General features: G+C 34.4%; 4 protein-coding genes and 1 non-coding gene across 7 annotated transcripts; 4 read left to right on the top strand and 1 right to left on the bottom strand.

Moving 5' to 3' along the window:
* Positions 1 to 4067: 4067 nt before the first annotated feature.
* Positions 4068 to 6409, top strand: LOC106309326 (DCN1-like protein 5). The gene is made up of 11 exons (XM_013746362.1): positions 4068 to 4085; positions 4396 to 4627; positions 4849 to 4933; positions 5062 to 5136; positions 5242 to 5278; positions 5360 to 5443; positions 5557 to 5617; positions 5704 to 5810; positions 5884 to 5949; positions 6019 to 6136; positions 6242 to 6409. Exons 1-10 carry the CDS (start codon positions 4068 to 4070, stop codon positions 6112 to 6114), a joined length of 861 nt encoding a protein of 286 aa, XP_013601816.1. The 3' UTR covers positions 6115 to 6136; positions 6242 to 6409.
* Positions 6410 to 6772: 363 nt separating this feature from the next.
* LOC106307294 (Golgi SNAP receptor complex member 1-1) lies at positions 6773 to 8526 on the bottom strand. The gene is made up of 5 exons (XM_013744210.1): positions 8264 to 8526; positions 7807 to 8046; positions 7487 to 7654; positions 7257 to 7370; positions 6773 to 7140 (listed from the first exon to the last, which is right to left on the bottom strand). Exons 1-5 carry the CDS (start codon positions 8300 to 8302, stop codon positions 7027 to 7029), a joined length of 675 nt encoding a protein of 224 aa, XP_013599664.1. The 5' UTR covers positions 8303 to 8526; the 3' UTR covers positions 6773 to 7026.
* Positions 8527 to 8686: 160 nt separating this feature from the next.
* TRNAL-CAG lies at positions 8687 to 8766 on the top strand. Its single transcript has one exon. It is a non-coding gene; the product is annotated as a tRNA-Leu (tRNA).
* Positions 8767 to 8804: 38 nt separating this feature from the next.
* LOC106307342 (factor of DNA methylation 1-like) lies at positions 8805 to 11682 on the top strand. 2 transcript variants are annotated; one of them, XM_013744271.1, is made up of 8 exons: positions 8805 to 8897; positions 9252 to 9761; positions 9821 to 10220; positions 10316 to 10497; positions 10612 to 10701; positions 10782 to 10916; positions 11006 to 11238; positions 11476 to 11682. In XM_013744271.1, exons 2-7 carry the CDS (start codon positions 9252 to 9254, stop codon positions 11234 to 11236), a joined length of 1548 nt encoding a protein of 515 aa, XP_013599725.1. In that variant the 5' UTR covers positions 8805 to 8897; the 3' UTR covers positions 11237 to 11238; positions 11476 to 11682. The 2 variants fall into 2 exon arrangements, with proteins under 2 accessions (XP_013599725.1, XP_013599724.1); XM_013744270.1 differs by having other exon boundaries at positions 10782 to 10934.
* Positions 11683 to 13491: 1809 nt separating this feature from the next.
* Positions 13492 to 14894, top strand: LOC106309658 (40S ribosomal protein S12-2-like). 2 transcript variants are annotated; one of them, XM_013746736.1, is made up of 5 exons: positions 13492 to 13565; positions 13712 to 13768; positions 14092 to 14392; positions 14485 to 14550; positions 14656 to 14894. In XM_013746736.1, the coding sequence occupies exons 2-5, from the start codon at positions 13761 to 13763 to the stop codon at positions 14713 to 14715; spliced, it is 435 nt and encodes a 144-aa protein (XP_013602190.1). In that variant the 5' UTR covers positions 13492 to 13565; positions 13712 to 13760; the 3' UTR covers positions 14716 to 14894. The 2 variants fall into 2 exon arrangements, with proteins under 2 accessions (XP_013602190.1, XP_013602191.1); XM_013746737.1 differs by having other exon boundaries at positions 13548 to 13565; positions 13709 to 13768.
* Positions 14895 to 15990: the final 1096 nt, after the last annotated feature.

The raw sequence follows: 15990 nt of genomic DNA, 5'->3' as shown, positions 1-15990 counted from the left end.
TCGATGCTGTTTAAAGATCGTTTGTTTCTTTTGCATCGATCAAATATCTTTTTACAATAAAACTGAACTTGATTAAATTGTACAAACTTCTTACACGTCTAGTCTTCATCCTGAAAACAAGAATCTGTAATTTTGGACTATAGCAAACAAACTAAAACAACATGAGACATTAATTTTTTTTCTTCTAAAGTACCACATCCGCTACAATTCAACTTTCTAGATCATCAACAACATCAAACAAATACTAAAAATATCTTGAATGTAAAACTCCATTTTTTTTCTTCCAAAACTGAATATAGAGTGAAATAACTCCAACTCAATTTTATATTTTACTTCATAATGAATTAATGAACAAACAAAAAAAATAGATTACTCCACTTATGGAGTAAACTAGATTATGAAATAATATATGAAGTTGAGTTGGATCATTTTCTTACTCCATTTCAGTTCATTTACAGTAAATGTAGGGAGATTGGAGATTTCTTAATACGCAGCGACAATACAACCAACACTGAAATGATTAGGAAATTGGTTGCTTCTTTTAGTTTAGTCTTTGAAGAGAAAAACAAATTTTCAGAAAACATTTATATGCGGTTTGGTTGATCTTTAAGTTATTTCGGTTAAATTACGGTTTGGTTCACTCTAACTTATTTGAAGTAAATTATTTGATATGATGTGGTATGCAAGTCATGTAAAATTCTGCTAGAAATTTAATATTCTATTAATTTATAAAACTTAATCTATAAAAATATTTTCAAATAGCATGAAAAAAATTCCCAGCAAATATTTTTTTTTATAAAACAGAGTTCAACAAATGCTAAAATAGCCTACAAAACAAAATTATTAAAACACTAAAAGTTAAATCAAATTTCATTATAATTTTTTTATTTAACTTTGGTTGAAACTATTTATATAGTACTTTTAAATACAACTTTTTATAATTCTATGACATTAGATCATATTTCAAATTATTTATCTTGGAGTTGGATTAATTTATTATCGTGAGAAAGATAATTAGTGCAATTATATTATAATTTGAAACTCTTTAAAAGAGTATTACTTATTCTTAATTTAGATTTCCTCAACTATATCAAAATGAAATAAAAATCAAAATAATAAATATAAACCATTACATTTTTAAATTTTTTATTTATTTATTTTGTGTTTTCATTAAAAAAAAATGTTAGTGGTTTTTTCAACTCAAACCAACAAAATCTAATTTAATTACAACATGAACTTAGAAAAACAAATTAAATTTATCATATGCAATTTAAACAGTTTTTAGTGTACTGTGTGTGTTATGGATCAATAGGGAGTTGGTTCAAAAAAAATATTAGGGCAAAATAACAACCCAAAAATGAGATACATTGCATGGAGTACGGGTTCGAAAACTTGAGTGTTACTCATCCGTTTTACAAGCAAGTAAAGCTATAATATTATGCCATCCAAACAATATAAACAAGCGTTACAACCATCAATGCTCTCCAATTAAACAAATAACAAAATTCATATACTTTATTTGATATGTGCTCAGTCTTAAAATAATACTTCAAAGCCTAGCAACTATTATGTACTACTCCAATAACAACTATTCCATTCGTCTATGTAAGACAAAGATTATAAACTATTTTCACTCCACAAAATCGATTTACATATCTCCTTACTAAAATCGTACTCTGCATATTTACACAATACATTAGTTAACACAATAGTCAACCAAAAACCAAACACATGTGGACAATGATTATAGTTTCAAGTTTCAACTACTTACGTTAACTCATAATGTAACTTAATTTTCTCATTTTAACTGAAACAAAAGAATAGTCTAGGCAAAGACGAAAAAAAAAAATGAAATAGAAATATTATAAAAAGAACAATACTTATGTTCACCCCTACGGTGAATGGTTAAATTCACCACACTCTTCGTAACCAACCAAAATGCCATGTAGGAATAGATTAGAAATGCAATAAAAATAAAAAAATGAAATAGCTGGAAAAAAAACAACACCGACATCAATTATCGCAATCTGCAAAATTCTAAATTCTAAAAACCTAAACTCTAAAATCATAAACCCTAAATCCAAAACAATAAACCATAAACCCCAATCCTAAAATCTAAACCCTAAATCTAAAACCCTAAACCCAAACTCTACACAATAAACCATAAATCCTAAAATCTAAACCCTAAAGCCTAAACCCAAAACTCTAAACTCTAAATCCTAAAATCTAAACCCTAAAGCCTAAACCCAAAACTCTAAACTCTAAATCCTAAAATCTAAACCCTAAAGCCTAAACCCAAAACTCTAAACTCTAAATCCTAAAATCTAAACCCTAAAGCCTAAACCCAAAACTCTAAACTCTAAATCCTAAAATCTAAACCCTAAAGCCTAAACCCAAAACTCTAAACTCTAAATCCTAAAATCTAAACCCTAAAGCCTAAACCCAAAACTCTAAACTCTAAATCCTAAAATCTAAACCCTAAACCCAAAACTTTAATCTTAAACCTTAATACTAAATCATAAACCCTAAATCCTAAATCCTAAACCCTAAACCCAAAACTTTAAATCTTAAACCCAAACACTAAATCATAAACCCTAAATCCTAAACCCTAAACCCTAAACTTTAAATCTTAAACTCAAATCCTAAATCATAAATCATAAACCCTAAACCCAAACTAAGATTGGTTTAGAGCTGAACAGGTAAGTCTAACACAATAGCGAAAAACGAAATCATAATTCTCTTCATACATACACCTCTATTTAAAGTTGTCATCATCACAAGCATAATTCTTAAACTTTTCCAAGGTAAATAATTTTTTTAAACACATTATAATACAGATCTATTTTTTTTTTTTATCAACAGAACAATAATATCCAATATTTTTCAGGCAAACTACTCCTCACTTCCTCACCAGCAACAAATTTCTACTTCAACAAATCAATTGATTACATAAAGCCCTTCAAAGGGCGAAAAAGAGATCATGCAAAAGTATGCAGCAAATAGTGACTTTAATTCATGCGTCATTCGGATTATTAATCTCTTTCTCACACAACTTGATACCTGGATTTATTTACATTTTAAACAATTTTATCGTTGTTTTTTCTTAAATTCCTACTTCTCTATAAAATCTAAAACTCAACTTTTGTCTTTCAAACTTTGCTAAGCAATTTAAATATATAGAGAATAAATTAAAAATACATAATCCGCGCGTAGTGCGGACAAAAGATCTACATTTTATTGGATTATATATTCAGAAAAATGACCCAAATTAAGACAATATCCTATTGGTTTATATATTTTGTTTCTGGCTATATTAAAATATATTATAGTTTCAAAATTTCGAAAAATTATTGAAAAACTTTTTGGCATAATTTACATATTTAAATATTCAAAGTGATTAAACATTTTATGATTTTTTATGAACATGTATATATATATATATATATATATACACATATATATGAAATTAAGGCTATTTACCTATTCTTCAAATAATAAAATAACAGAATGTTTTAAAAAAAAATATTAGTATCGAATATTTAAAATTTTAATAAATAGTTAGACATGATTACTAAAAGATTAATAGAAACTTCAATTTTTTATATCTAAAATATATACTAAATATAAATAATGATGTTAAAACAAAAACAATCTTTCAAAATATTTCATCCTAATTTTTCAAATATTATATAAAAATAAAAATATATATAATATAACAAAAAGTAAAATTAATTATTATATATTGATATTTTATATTATATTTAACATTAAAAATTTATAGACAAATAATATTATATTTAATATTATATTTAACATTTTCAGTGTATTTAACACATATAATTTTTTTAAGTTGTCTTATTTAAAGCAATGAGTATTTTAATTAGCTTTACTTTAAAATTGTAAAAAAAATTATAATCATAAATATTATAACAAAATATTAAATAAGAATTAAATAACATATAAATATGAAATAAATAATATATATAACAAAGAAATATGTGATGTGGAGATTAATAATATATTTACTTAATAACCTAAATATGTAAGAAAAGATACTTCATGCAGAAATGGAAGCTTTGTTATGGGCAATGGAATGTATGAAAAACTTACGACAATTTCAGGTTACGTTTGCAATGGATTTTTCTCAATTGGTGAAGATGGTTTCAACACCAGAGGATTAGCCAGCATTTGCAAGTTATTTGGAGGATATAAACAGCTTGAAGGAGAGTTTTTCCTGTGCAGAGATTATCTATGTCCCAAGAACGCAGAACAAGCAGGCGGATAGCTTAGCCCGTAGCTTTTTTTTTTTTTTTTTGTATACATTTTTATTTTTTTTTTTTTTTTTTTTTTTTATCAAAGTGTATATTTATACATACGATAAAAATACATAGATAGGTAGATACATATAAAAAGGTTGCGGTACCAATCGTCCGTCGCTCAGATTTCTTTTCCTCATCTAGAAGCTTTCGTTCGTGGTGGTGGTGGTGGTGGTGGTGGTGGTGGTACTCTTTCCTCTTCTTCTGTGTTTCTCTGCTTATTTATTACTACTTCTTCTCTCCGTCTTCTGCAGCATCGAAGAAGAAGTCTGATTCAATCACGTCTTCCACCACCGATCTCTTTCGCTCAGGTTCCTCTCTCTCTCTCTTTCCCGTTCGATTTAACGGAATCTTCCTAGGGTTTATTTATGTTTAATTATGCTGAAAAGTTGATTTCTCTGTGATGTGTGCTGATTAATGACTAAAGACGAATCCTTTGAAACAAGTGAACACTTCCAATTGATCTTTTGACGAAAAAAAAGACTTCACTTTTGAAATCAACTTTTTTCTGACTTTTTTGTTAATGGTTCAGGTCCGAGTAAGGCGACGAGTAAAGAGATGGATCGAATAGACCATTTGTTTAATCAATACGCCAATACATCTTCCAACCTCATCGAGTAAGTTTCCATTTTGATCTTTTCAATCTCGGTTTCTTCCTAGTGTGCGTGCCATTGAGTGTACGAAGTTACTTCGTTTCTGTTATATCCACTTCCCGCCATAACATTCATTGCTTCTGATATGTTAGCCCTGAAGGAATAGAGGAGCTATGCTCCAACTTGGAAGTGCCTCATACTGATATCAGAATCTTGATGCTTGCTTGGTACTTATTACTATCATATCCATCCATTAAAACTTTCTAAATACATCTCTTTTTTTTTTTCTTTTTCTTTTAGCAATATTTACATTTACTCTTCTTACATTGTAGGAAAATGAAAGCTGAGAAACAAGGTTACTTTACGCAGGTGAGATCACTTTTTTCTGATACTCGAATTGAGTTTGGTTCTTTTTCCTTTTTGTTTTATTAACTTACTGTGCATCTGTAGGAGGAGTGGAGAAGAGGTCTTAAGGCTTTAAGAGCTGATACACTCAGTAAACTGAAGAAAGCCCTTCCCGAGCTTGAGAAAGAGGTTCAAAGTTTTATTCTTTCGTTTTCATTTTTCATATATTGTTTGGTTGGCATCTTCTGAGCATTGAGTCATGCTTAAGCTTTTCTTCCTTTTTTTTTTTTAATCTCTTTAAGGTCAGGCGGCAATCAAATTTTGCAGATTTCTATGCTTATGCCTTCCGCTATTGTTTAACAGGTAATATTAACTCCAGCTTCTGCATGGGATTTTTTATTTCACGGATCACATTTTTATGTTTATATGACCTTTGTTTACTAATGCAGAGGAAAAACAGAAGAGCATAGACATAGAGACTATATGTCAACTTCTGGATATTGTCATGGGATCTACTTTCCGAGCCCAAGTTGACTACTTTGTCGAGTATTTAAAGGTCTTCATCACTTTAAAATAACGCCTTTTTGTTTTACTCGCAATGTTATCATCATCTGAGTTTTGTTTCACAGATCCAAAACGACTACAAAGTCATAAACATGGATCAATGGATGGGCTTTTACAGGTTCTGCAATGAGGTATGTTTCCTGGTCTTTTTAGTTCCCTACTTGGCAGTTTCATCAACTAACTAGACAGTGTTTATACAGATAAGTTTCCCGGAGATGACGGAATACAATCCAGAGCTTGCATGGCCATTGGTTCTCGACAGTTTTGTTGAGTGGATTAGTGAAAAGCAAGCCTGAGAGCTGAAAATCATTCACTTGAGTAAGTAATCTTTTCAAACACACAGTTTATGCTCGAACTCTCTTTAGGTCTGTGTTTTAGTTCGGTATTGACTGACTAATCTCTGTGTATGTGTTTGGATTGCAGGATCGTTGCGCCAACAAACTGATTCAGCACAGTTTTATTTGAGTTTTCATCCTTCAAACACCAAAAAGACACATTATATGATTTTTGTTACATGTGATTAACTATGTCTGAAATATTATATCCAGTTCTGTTAGCAACCAATGAAAGTGCTTGAATACTTCTGTATAAGGAATGAAAGCAGATGTCTCTCTCTTCTACACGCATTCAGACCATTTATAACCATCAGACACTTTCTGATGATGATCTGTCTCTACTTGTTTTCATTCGAAATAGCAGCCTGATGGCAGGTTTGGTCCATTTGCACAGGGGGACAGTGGATTAGCTTGAGAAGGAAGAAGCAACCATGTTTAATTTTAAGCTTGTCATTAACTTCATTGTCAACATTTCAAAGGACGCTGATAGTGAGACTCTAGCGATCATTGTCTTCTTCTTGTCACATTCTTAAGCAATAAGATGAATTCGAGTATTAGATTACATTCGTGTGACAGGTATGAATCATTTATGACTAGAATTTTATTGAAGCCAGATTGATTTCAAATATTTGTATCATTCTCAAAGCCACAACACTGCTACAGAGCCAAAAATCCAGTATCAGATGAAAGAAACAGATGGTTGTATAAGCTCGTCAAAACTGCAAAACATAGGAAATGAAGTTTTGCTGTACACAAAATATTTATGTTTTTGATCTTTAGATTCTTTACTAGAACACCGATGGATGATCACATAACAAATTAACATCATGGGAAAACCAGACGTGGCCCAACAGAGAGATGAATTGAAATTTTTTACTTGGTTAACCAGTAGATGAATATGAGAAACGTGCATACAGCCGCAACTAGTGAAAGAATGATTGTATCCATTGACTTTTTCCTCTTTATCGCTGACAGAATAGTGTTCACCTGCAGAGTGGGTTTAACCATGGCATTGCAGAGTCAGGTATACATATGATATCCACACAGAAAGAAAGCAAAGAGCAAAAGAGTATGCAAATAAGAGAAAGGAAAGCTCTTTGTACCGTGGGTAGACGGCTGGTGACATTGCTAAGCTTAGAGTTGATGCCTCCAAAAGTTGAGCGCTGAAACACGAGTGTACCAAGTGTTGCCTGAGCTTGTGAAATGACACCATCCATCTGCACCGTTTATATACAATAAGTTCACATAAGCTATGGTGGTCTTCAACTAAACTGATAAAGCACATCTAAATGTATGATACATCTGCATAGTCTATAACAAGGATTTTATTTACCTGAGCTGCATTGCGGTTGATTCCCACGTTTTCTTTGAGCAAGGCTTGTTCCGTAGAGCCATCCCCATCTTCTAAGTCTAACCTAGTCCGATCAAATTCTCTAAAGTCCTCAAGAAGTGAAGCATGCTCTTGTTTCGCTCTAAGACTTGATCGGTGTCGATAAAACTCCTGCATTTTGAATAAGTCATACATACAGGAACAAGGCTCATTCCACAACAAAGGCTGAGTCATAAACTAGTCTAACATTCATTGCATTGCTAATCAGAACCTCATCAACCCAAGCTTAAGAGATTAAGTAATTATCTAAGGATCATACATACCTGTGTCAGATCCTGAAGGATCTCCTGATGACGAGTTAAAGTATGAGAGACCATCTCTGAACCACCTGAAGAAACCCAAGCTTGCATCTGAGCATTAACTTGTTGCAGTTGCCTAAGCAGTGAGTCAATCCCAGCTTCAAGGTCACTCTCTGCACCATCTGACTTTATCAGAGCCTTTGTGGAAACGAGTCTGCGATATGAATGCATCTGCTCGTCAAGCTGAGCTTCAATCTTCCTAGCCTGTCAAAATCAAAACGCAGAAAACACAAAAGCATCTTCCTTTAAAGTTTATCGTTGACACTACAGTTAGATCCAATAGAATAAAAATCTCATCTTTGTGAGATTGAGCCAACAAGAAATAGCCAATCAATTCCTCAATTCGATTGAGACCCAGAAGAAGGATATCGATTTAGTAGATACCCAGAAGGTTAGAGTAAAAAACACACGAGAAAATTACCTGTTTGCGTAAAGCATCCCAAGAGCTAGGAACGTCCATGGTGTTTTTATGAATCAGCCAAAAACTCTCCTTTGTGAAATCAGATCAAAGAATAACCTTTCTTCCTCCTCGTAACCGAACCTTCAACTCGCGATCTAATAGGTTCGATAACGAGGGAAGGAAGAACGGATCTGATGGAGAGAAGAAGAGAGTTGGTTCGGAGGCAAATAGGTTCCTTTTTTGCGTAATCAGTAATTTAATTCGAGAATGGCGATGATTAGGGGGGCGATGATCCAGTGTTTTTCACCCTACACTAAGCTTATTTATATATGTACATTGGACAGTTGACCCACACGTTCTAGTCAAACTTGACACGTGATATTATACATAACCCTTACTTATCAGATACACTCTATATATTTTATTAATAACAGTCAGGCAATAGTCAAGATGGCCGAGTGGTCTAAGGCGCCAGTTTCAGGTACTGGTCCGAAAGGGCGTGGGTTCGAAGCCCACTCTTGACATTAGTTACTCTTTTTTAATCGTGCTAAAATCCCTCTCCCTTCACTCTTGAGCCCTAACTTTTCGTATCCCTCAGTCCTCACTCTCCTCTCCTCATCAATCGCCGTGTTTTACATCTCGTTCCCCGTCGCTAGTAAGCTCCAGTTTTCTCTATGCATTCGTCTTCATAGTGAAATCTATTTCGTACTGTGTTTCCTCTGCTTTTAACGCTTTACCTCACTTCCTCTGTATATTCTTCGCATTTTTTCGTTAGGTTACTTATCGTAACAGACTCTCTATATAATGCTTGCTCCTGTGATTTCGATATTAGCGAACTCATTTTCCTAGGAAATTGAGTCTATTTTGGGCCTTTCCTTTAGCTTCATCTTCAGAATGATCAGAGCAAACCTTTTGCTGCATGAACTTTCCTGTGAAGTTTTGCTTCCTTATAAAAGTGATTCGGTTTTTTTCTGATTTTCTTTATAATCCATCCTCTTGATTGCTTAAGATGGATGTTCCACCTCCACCTGATGAAGAGTCCGAGATCAGCGAGTCAGAGATCGATGACTACTCCCAAAAACCCTACCTGAAACTCCAAACCGGGCATTACAAGGTTAAGAAGGTGAACGGAACGCTGAGATGCCCCTTTTGTTCAGGCAAGAAGAAGCAAGACTACAAATACAAGGAGCTGATGGCGCATGCTTCTGGTGTCTCCAAAGGATCCGTCAGCAGAAGTGCTAAACAGAAGGCTAATCATCTCGCCTTGGCTAAGTACTTAGAGACCGAACTTGCTGGTAGTGGTCATGCAGAGCCTCTTCCACGACGCCCTCAGTTAAAAGAGACAGAACCAAAACCGGGTGAGGTTTACGTCTGGCCGTGGATGGGGATTGTGATGAATCCTTTGAAAGAAACTGATGACGACAAGGAGGTTATACTCGATTCGGGGTATTGGTTGAAGCGTCTTTCTAGGTTCAAGCCTGTTGATGTGAATGTGTTCTTGGTTCAAAAAGATTGTGTTTTTTTTATCAAAGTGTATATTTATACATACGATAAAAATACATAGATACATATAAAAAGGTTGCGGTTGTTGCTGAGTTTAACAGCGACTGGAGTGGGTTTGCGAGTGCGACAGAGCTTGAGAAGGAGTTTGAGAGGGAAGGCTGCAGCAAAAAGGAGTGGGTAGAGAAGAGGGGAGATTCTGAGTCCAAGGCTTATGGATGGTGCGCACGTGCGGAAGACTATAACTCTGAAGGACCCATCGGTGAGTACCTCTCCAAGGAGGGGAAGCTAAGAACCGTTTCAGATATCTCTCAAGAAAAAGCTGAGGATAGAAACAGTGTTCTTGAAGAACTCTCGAGTATGATCGCTATGACTAATGAGGATCTGAACAAGGTTCAGTACAGTTACAACGAGACGGCTATGTTACTGAAGAGGGTCAAGGACCAGAAGAAAAACTTGGACGAAGCTTATGCAGAAGGTTTTTAACTGAAAAAAAAAAAAACTAATATGTTTATCATTCATCTAGCATGTTTTTTAGGGTGTCTGATTATTGCCTCTAATTTATCTCCTCAGAAACAAAGAAGATGCATCAGATGTCGATTCGCAGTATCCAGAAGATCCTTGAAGATAAAGAGAGGCTAAGCAATGAACTGGAAGCAAAGATGCTGAGACTAAAGAACTGGTCCAAAGAGTTGGAGAAAAAGGAAACACTAACTGAACTGGAGAGACAAAAGTTGGATGAAGAGAAGAAAAAGGTAATAATCAGTCCATAGTCACTGTCATATACAGGAAACAATTCGTCTGTGCATATGTATAGATCAATGTTTTCCGAGCTACTAATAATGATTTGTATTTTCTTGGTTTGGCAGAATGATGCTATGAACATTTCCCTCAAGTTAGCCTCCCATGAGCAGGAGAAGGCTGACCAGAACGTTTTGAGGCTTTTGGAAGAGCATAAGGTACACAACTCAAACTGTGTGTCAAAAGCCTTCCCTCGTTTGTGTCTTGAGTTTTAAATTTTCCCCTTACTGAAACCCAGAGGCAAAAAGATGAGGCTATGGGCAAGATCCTTGAGCTTAAGACACAGCTAGACACCAGACAGACACTGGAAATGGAGATCCAGGAGCTGAAAGGCAAATTACAAGTGATGAAGCATTTGGGGGATGTTGGTACTGTCAGTGTTTCTGTCAATGTTGGTACTTTTATCCATATGTTTGTTAAGTCAGCAGCAAGTAATGGTGTTGGATGTTTTCACGGTAACAGGAAGTGGTCGACGAAGAGGATGAGAAGCTGAAGAAGCTTAAAGGCGAGTGGGGAGAAGAGGTGCACGACGCTGTTAAAACAGCTCTGGAGGAAATGGATGAGTATAATCCAAGTGGTCGATACAGCACCCCAGAACTTTGGAATTTCGAAGCAGGAAGGAAAGCAACATTGAAGGAAGTGATTAGTTTCATTTCCAACGATATGAAACCTGTGAAACGCAAAAGAACCTGAAGGTATATGGTCTATCATCTTCGGTTGACACACGTCTCTTGTATATATGTTATGTGCTGAGTTAAACTAACAAACCTGAGAAGTGAGAACCTTGGAGAAGGGTTGGAGTAAAAAATTCTTGTAACAAATTAGAGCAGGGACATGATCTAATTTGTTGAATCCGGTTGAAGAAGTTTAATTCTGATTTGGACTGGTTTTGTTCTGAAGAATCCAATGGTCTTGTACTTTTTTGGTTGCAGGAAGGAGGAGGAAGTAGAAGGAATGGGTAAAGCGTTTAAGTCTTTTAAAATAACTTAGAATCAAGGAGCTTAAGTGATGTAAAATAATCAAGATACTTTTATATGCTCTATGTAACCACCAGACTTAGCTCTTTAACTTGCGTCTTTGAAAGATTTCGAACAGCTAGTTATCCAATGTTTTTATTAGTAATGTTCTGTTTTATGCTTTTTGTTTCATGTTCTATAAGTTTGTGGGGTTTGGGAGGTAATCTTATTTTGGCCTTAGAAATTATAAACATTCAGGCAGTACATCATTTTTTGAATCTTTAGGTTTCTTCTTAGAATAGGAAGGAGAGCCCTAAGAACTAAATTTTGACAAAGTAATAATAAAAAAAATTTTGGGGGCTTTTTTTACGTAATTTTTTCCAAAATTTTTGGGGGCCTAAGGCCAATGTTTCGTTAGGCTTTGCCCAGGACCGGTCCTGCCGATTAGGCATCGACTTCGCTGAAAACAACCGATCCGGAATCGAGCCGGTACGATTCTGAGACCTTCTGATGGGATCAGGAGTGGTGCTCGACGAGAGGATACATTGGGCGACGTTTCACTGCGGATACGATTTTGGTTACTTGCTGAAGCTCCTCACCGGGGAAGGATCTGCCTGAGAAGCAGTAGGAGTTTTTCCCGAGGGTGTATGATATCAAACACCTGATGGAGTTTCGTAGCGATCTCTATGGTGGTTTGAGTAAAGTAGCGGAGCTTCTTGGTGTGGGAAGAGTCGGGATGTCGCATCAGGCGGGGTCGGATAGTTTGGTGACGTCGCGTGTGTTCATGAAGATGAAAGAGAGGGACTGCATGGATAACTATTGTGGTGTTTTGTATGGATTGGGAAGTGTTAATATTAAAAAAGGAAAAATAAAATAAAATAGTTTATGGGTTTCTCTTTTTATTTAGTTTTGTGATGATTGTTAATTTTTTTTTGTTACTTATGTTTTTTGCACTATGAATAAGTGCTTGAAACTGAGTATGTTAAAAAGCAAACAAGTGCTTGAAACTAAGGGTATATATTCACCTGAGAGTTTCAGTTGATTTGTATTAAAATGACAAATTCACTGTTATTGAAACATGAATTTTAAAAACTCATTTAAAATCCACTGTTATTGAATTTGACATTTCTTAAAATACTCTGAAATCCACTGTTATTGAAAATATTTTTAAGTTGTGGAGTTTTAAAGTTTTCAGGTGATTTTTGGGTGTTTTGGTAGGATTTCTTAGCTAAAAAATTAAAACTTAAATCTCATAGTTTTAGGTGATATTATAGAGTAGTTTAACAAAAATCACTTAAATCTCTGCAACTTATTGAAATCATCTAAAACCCCATTAAAAATCAAATCACATCAAATGTTAAATTGAATACATCCCCCTAAGTATGTTAGACCATCATTATCGGTGAAACACTTTTTAGGGTTTCTTAATTTTTTTTTTTTTGGCTGATTTAAAAAAAAAATTAAAAAAGGAATCAATTGCGGGCCGCCACGTGTCAATGGAGCCCGCAAACATAGTCGGTTCTTAACTCACGCCTTTTGTGACCGACTCTTAGCAAATTTGTGGGGGCCACTACCTATTTTAGTGTAAAACCCCCTCTAAGAAACTAGGGATAATTATGCCCTTAGAAAGCAAATAAGAGCATGTTTATCCGGGGTCTTTGATAAAGTTCTTAGTGCGTGGACCCCCACAAAATCCTTAAAGATCGGTTACATAAACTACTAATTAAGAACGATTTTAGTGAGTTTCTTATACTATTCATGGACCCCACTGACTCGTGGCGGTCTGCGATTGGTTTGCTTTTTAATTTTATTTTTTTTAGACAAAGAAACCCAAATATGTTAGTGCTTGAAACTTAATATGTTAAAAAGCATTCATAGGTTAATTAGTTCTCAATTTTTCAGTATACTATACAATGGGCCGGTAGAAGCCCAAATTTATGGCCTGGGTGCGCAACGATCTGTTAAGATGTAAATACTGGCGAAATTAGGGTTTAAAGTAAGTAGCATATAAGTTGTTTTCCAATTTCTTCCTTATCCTTTCCGCTGCAGCCGTCATCGTCTTCGAGGTTAGTCTCTTTTACAGTTCTCAGACGATATACGATCCGATCATGTAATCTGGATCATGTACTATATACATCCTATACTGCGTTACAGTTAGTGTATATATACTATGACTGTTCGAGACTGATTTTGATTTGGTTCATATTAGCAGAGAACAACGACTCAAGTTTTTTTTTCGGAATTTCATTTTAAGACACAACATGTCGGGGTAAGCTTCTTTTTCGCTGTTATGGTTACGCTGCATTTCATTTTCTTATCTGCCGAATCAGTGTTAACTAGCTAACTTCTCTCTGATCGTTAGGACTTAATTTCGCGTTTTATGATCTTATGGAGCCCTCTTTTTGAATGTAATCGTAGTTGGATGTTCAATAGATTATCATACTTGAATTTAGAGCGGGACTGTATTTTGATCGTTATGATTTAACATTTTCAATTGTTTGAATTAAATTTCGTGTCTTTATAGTTGGAACAGACGAAAATACATTTCTTATTATTTGTGTGAATCCTAATTCTATTTCTTTATTTATTCAGTGATGAGGCTGCTGCTCCCGTTGTTGTTCCTCCCGTTGCTGAGCCAGCGGCAATCCCAGAGGACATGGACTTGTTGACTGCATTGGAGCTGACTCTTAGGAAAGCTCGTGCTCACGGTGGTGTTGTCCGTGGTCTCCATGAGAGCGCTAAGCTTATTGAGAAGCGTGTTGCTCAGCTCTGTGTCTTGGCTGAAGACTGCAACCAACCTGATTACGTCAAGCTTGTCAAGGCTCTCTGCGCTGATCACAACATCAACTTGCTCACTGTTCCAAGTGCTAAGACCCTTGGTGAATGGGCTGGTGTAAGTCCTTTACTTCATCTTAATCTACTCACTCTCCATACACATACCTTGATTATAAAAGCTCCCTTTGCTGAATCTTGATGTTGTTGCAGCTCTGCAAGATCGACTCTGAGGGTAATGCCAGGAAGGTTGTTGGATGCTCATGCCTTGTAGTCAAGGTATTCTATTTACGTCTCAATCCATGTCTATGATGAATCTTTAATTCTTTGAATTGATTTGATCATTTACTTAATTCGTTTGTGTTTTCTTGCTTGGTGTTTCAGGACTATGGCGAGGATACAACTGCCCTCAATATCGTCAAGAAGCACATTGAATCTAACTAAGTTCAAGAAGCATTTTGAATCTCAAATGTTTTTTCATCTCAATGCTGTTTTATCTTGGTTTTTATACTTGATGTTTTAGCAGACAGCTCTCGAGATTTGTTTGGAATATTATAAAGTTTTGCTATTATGTATGCTCTACTTTCCAAGGCCCGATTTACTTATGTTTTCTTTGCCCACTATTTGTTTTCACAAAATAAATGTTCAAAAATTCGCAGTTCAATATCTTAATGATTTTGAAATTGAAAATTATAGGATAACTAAACGTAATTGTGATATACAGTTTAAATTAGCCTTAGTTTTTGCTTGGACTGCCATTTCAGCCATGGTTGTATATGTTCTTCTCCCACATGTTAAATTCTATTTTATCACGTTCATTTATAATTGCATGATGTTGTTGAAGTTATCTCGTTTAAACAAAAGAATGCAAATGCTGATGTTGCATACTAGGATACTGTTCGCTTCAAGACCAATGTAATCAAACTCCACTAACCACCAATATACTCACTCGGTTAGTTTATATTGGAGGAGTATTGACAAAAAAAAAAGATGACTGAAAAATCAAATAACGGCGATCAAATCATCTCACCATCAACATTAACATAACATATCCAAATCTACATCGTCATACGAGCCACTAATTTATCCTGGCTTTGGTAAACCACACTATAAACCCATTCGTAAAATGCCTTTTTAGTTTATCTATCAAACATGTATAACTAAATTTAGTTGGCGATCATAATATCTATGGATAGATACGAAAAGTCGGTAAGACTGTATAAAAGATTGATGAATAGCATATCTATTATCTCATTTATATACATCTCACAAACTAATTAAAAACTTTTAGTTAATGAACTCATTTATTTAATTTCATGAAAACAAACATTTAGTAGCTTTTAAGGAGTAACAGAGTTTTAGAAAAATAGATTTAAACGGCTAAGATAAATAATAATTACAATGTTTCTATTTAAAAAATACAAAACCAAACCGATTTGATATAACACAAAATAAAAAACATACTATAGTTTAGCGCCAGTCGTTCAAAAATAAAATATCAGATAAAAATCTCGTCTAAATAAATGGATAACTGAAAAAATTTAGTTATGATTTAAAAAAAAAATAGAATACCTAATAATCAAATGACAAAACACATGTTTCACAGTGGGATCTGTCTCCACATAGTTGATTTTAGTTTTCTTTTGTCGATACTTTTGACATAGTTAAGACTTAAAAACGATTTTTTTAATAATTAATTCTTAATGAGAGTTATTTTAT

This window comes from Brassica oleracea, chromosome C8 (genome assembly GCF_000695525.1).
Source record: "Brassica oleracea var. oleracea cultivar TO1000 chromosome C8, BOL, whole genome shotgun sequence".
NCBI classification, from domain to species: domain Eukaryota; kingdom Viridiplantae; phylum Streptophyta; class Magnoliopsida; order Brassicales; family Brassicaceae; genus Brassica; species Brassica oleracea.
Note: the sequence above shows the minus strand (reverse complement) of the source record. Positions and strands in the feature narration are given on the sequence as shown.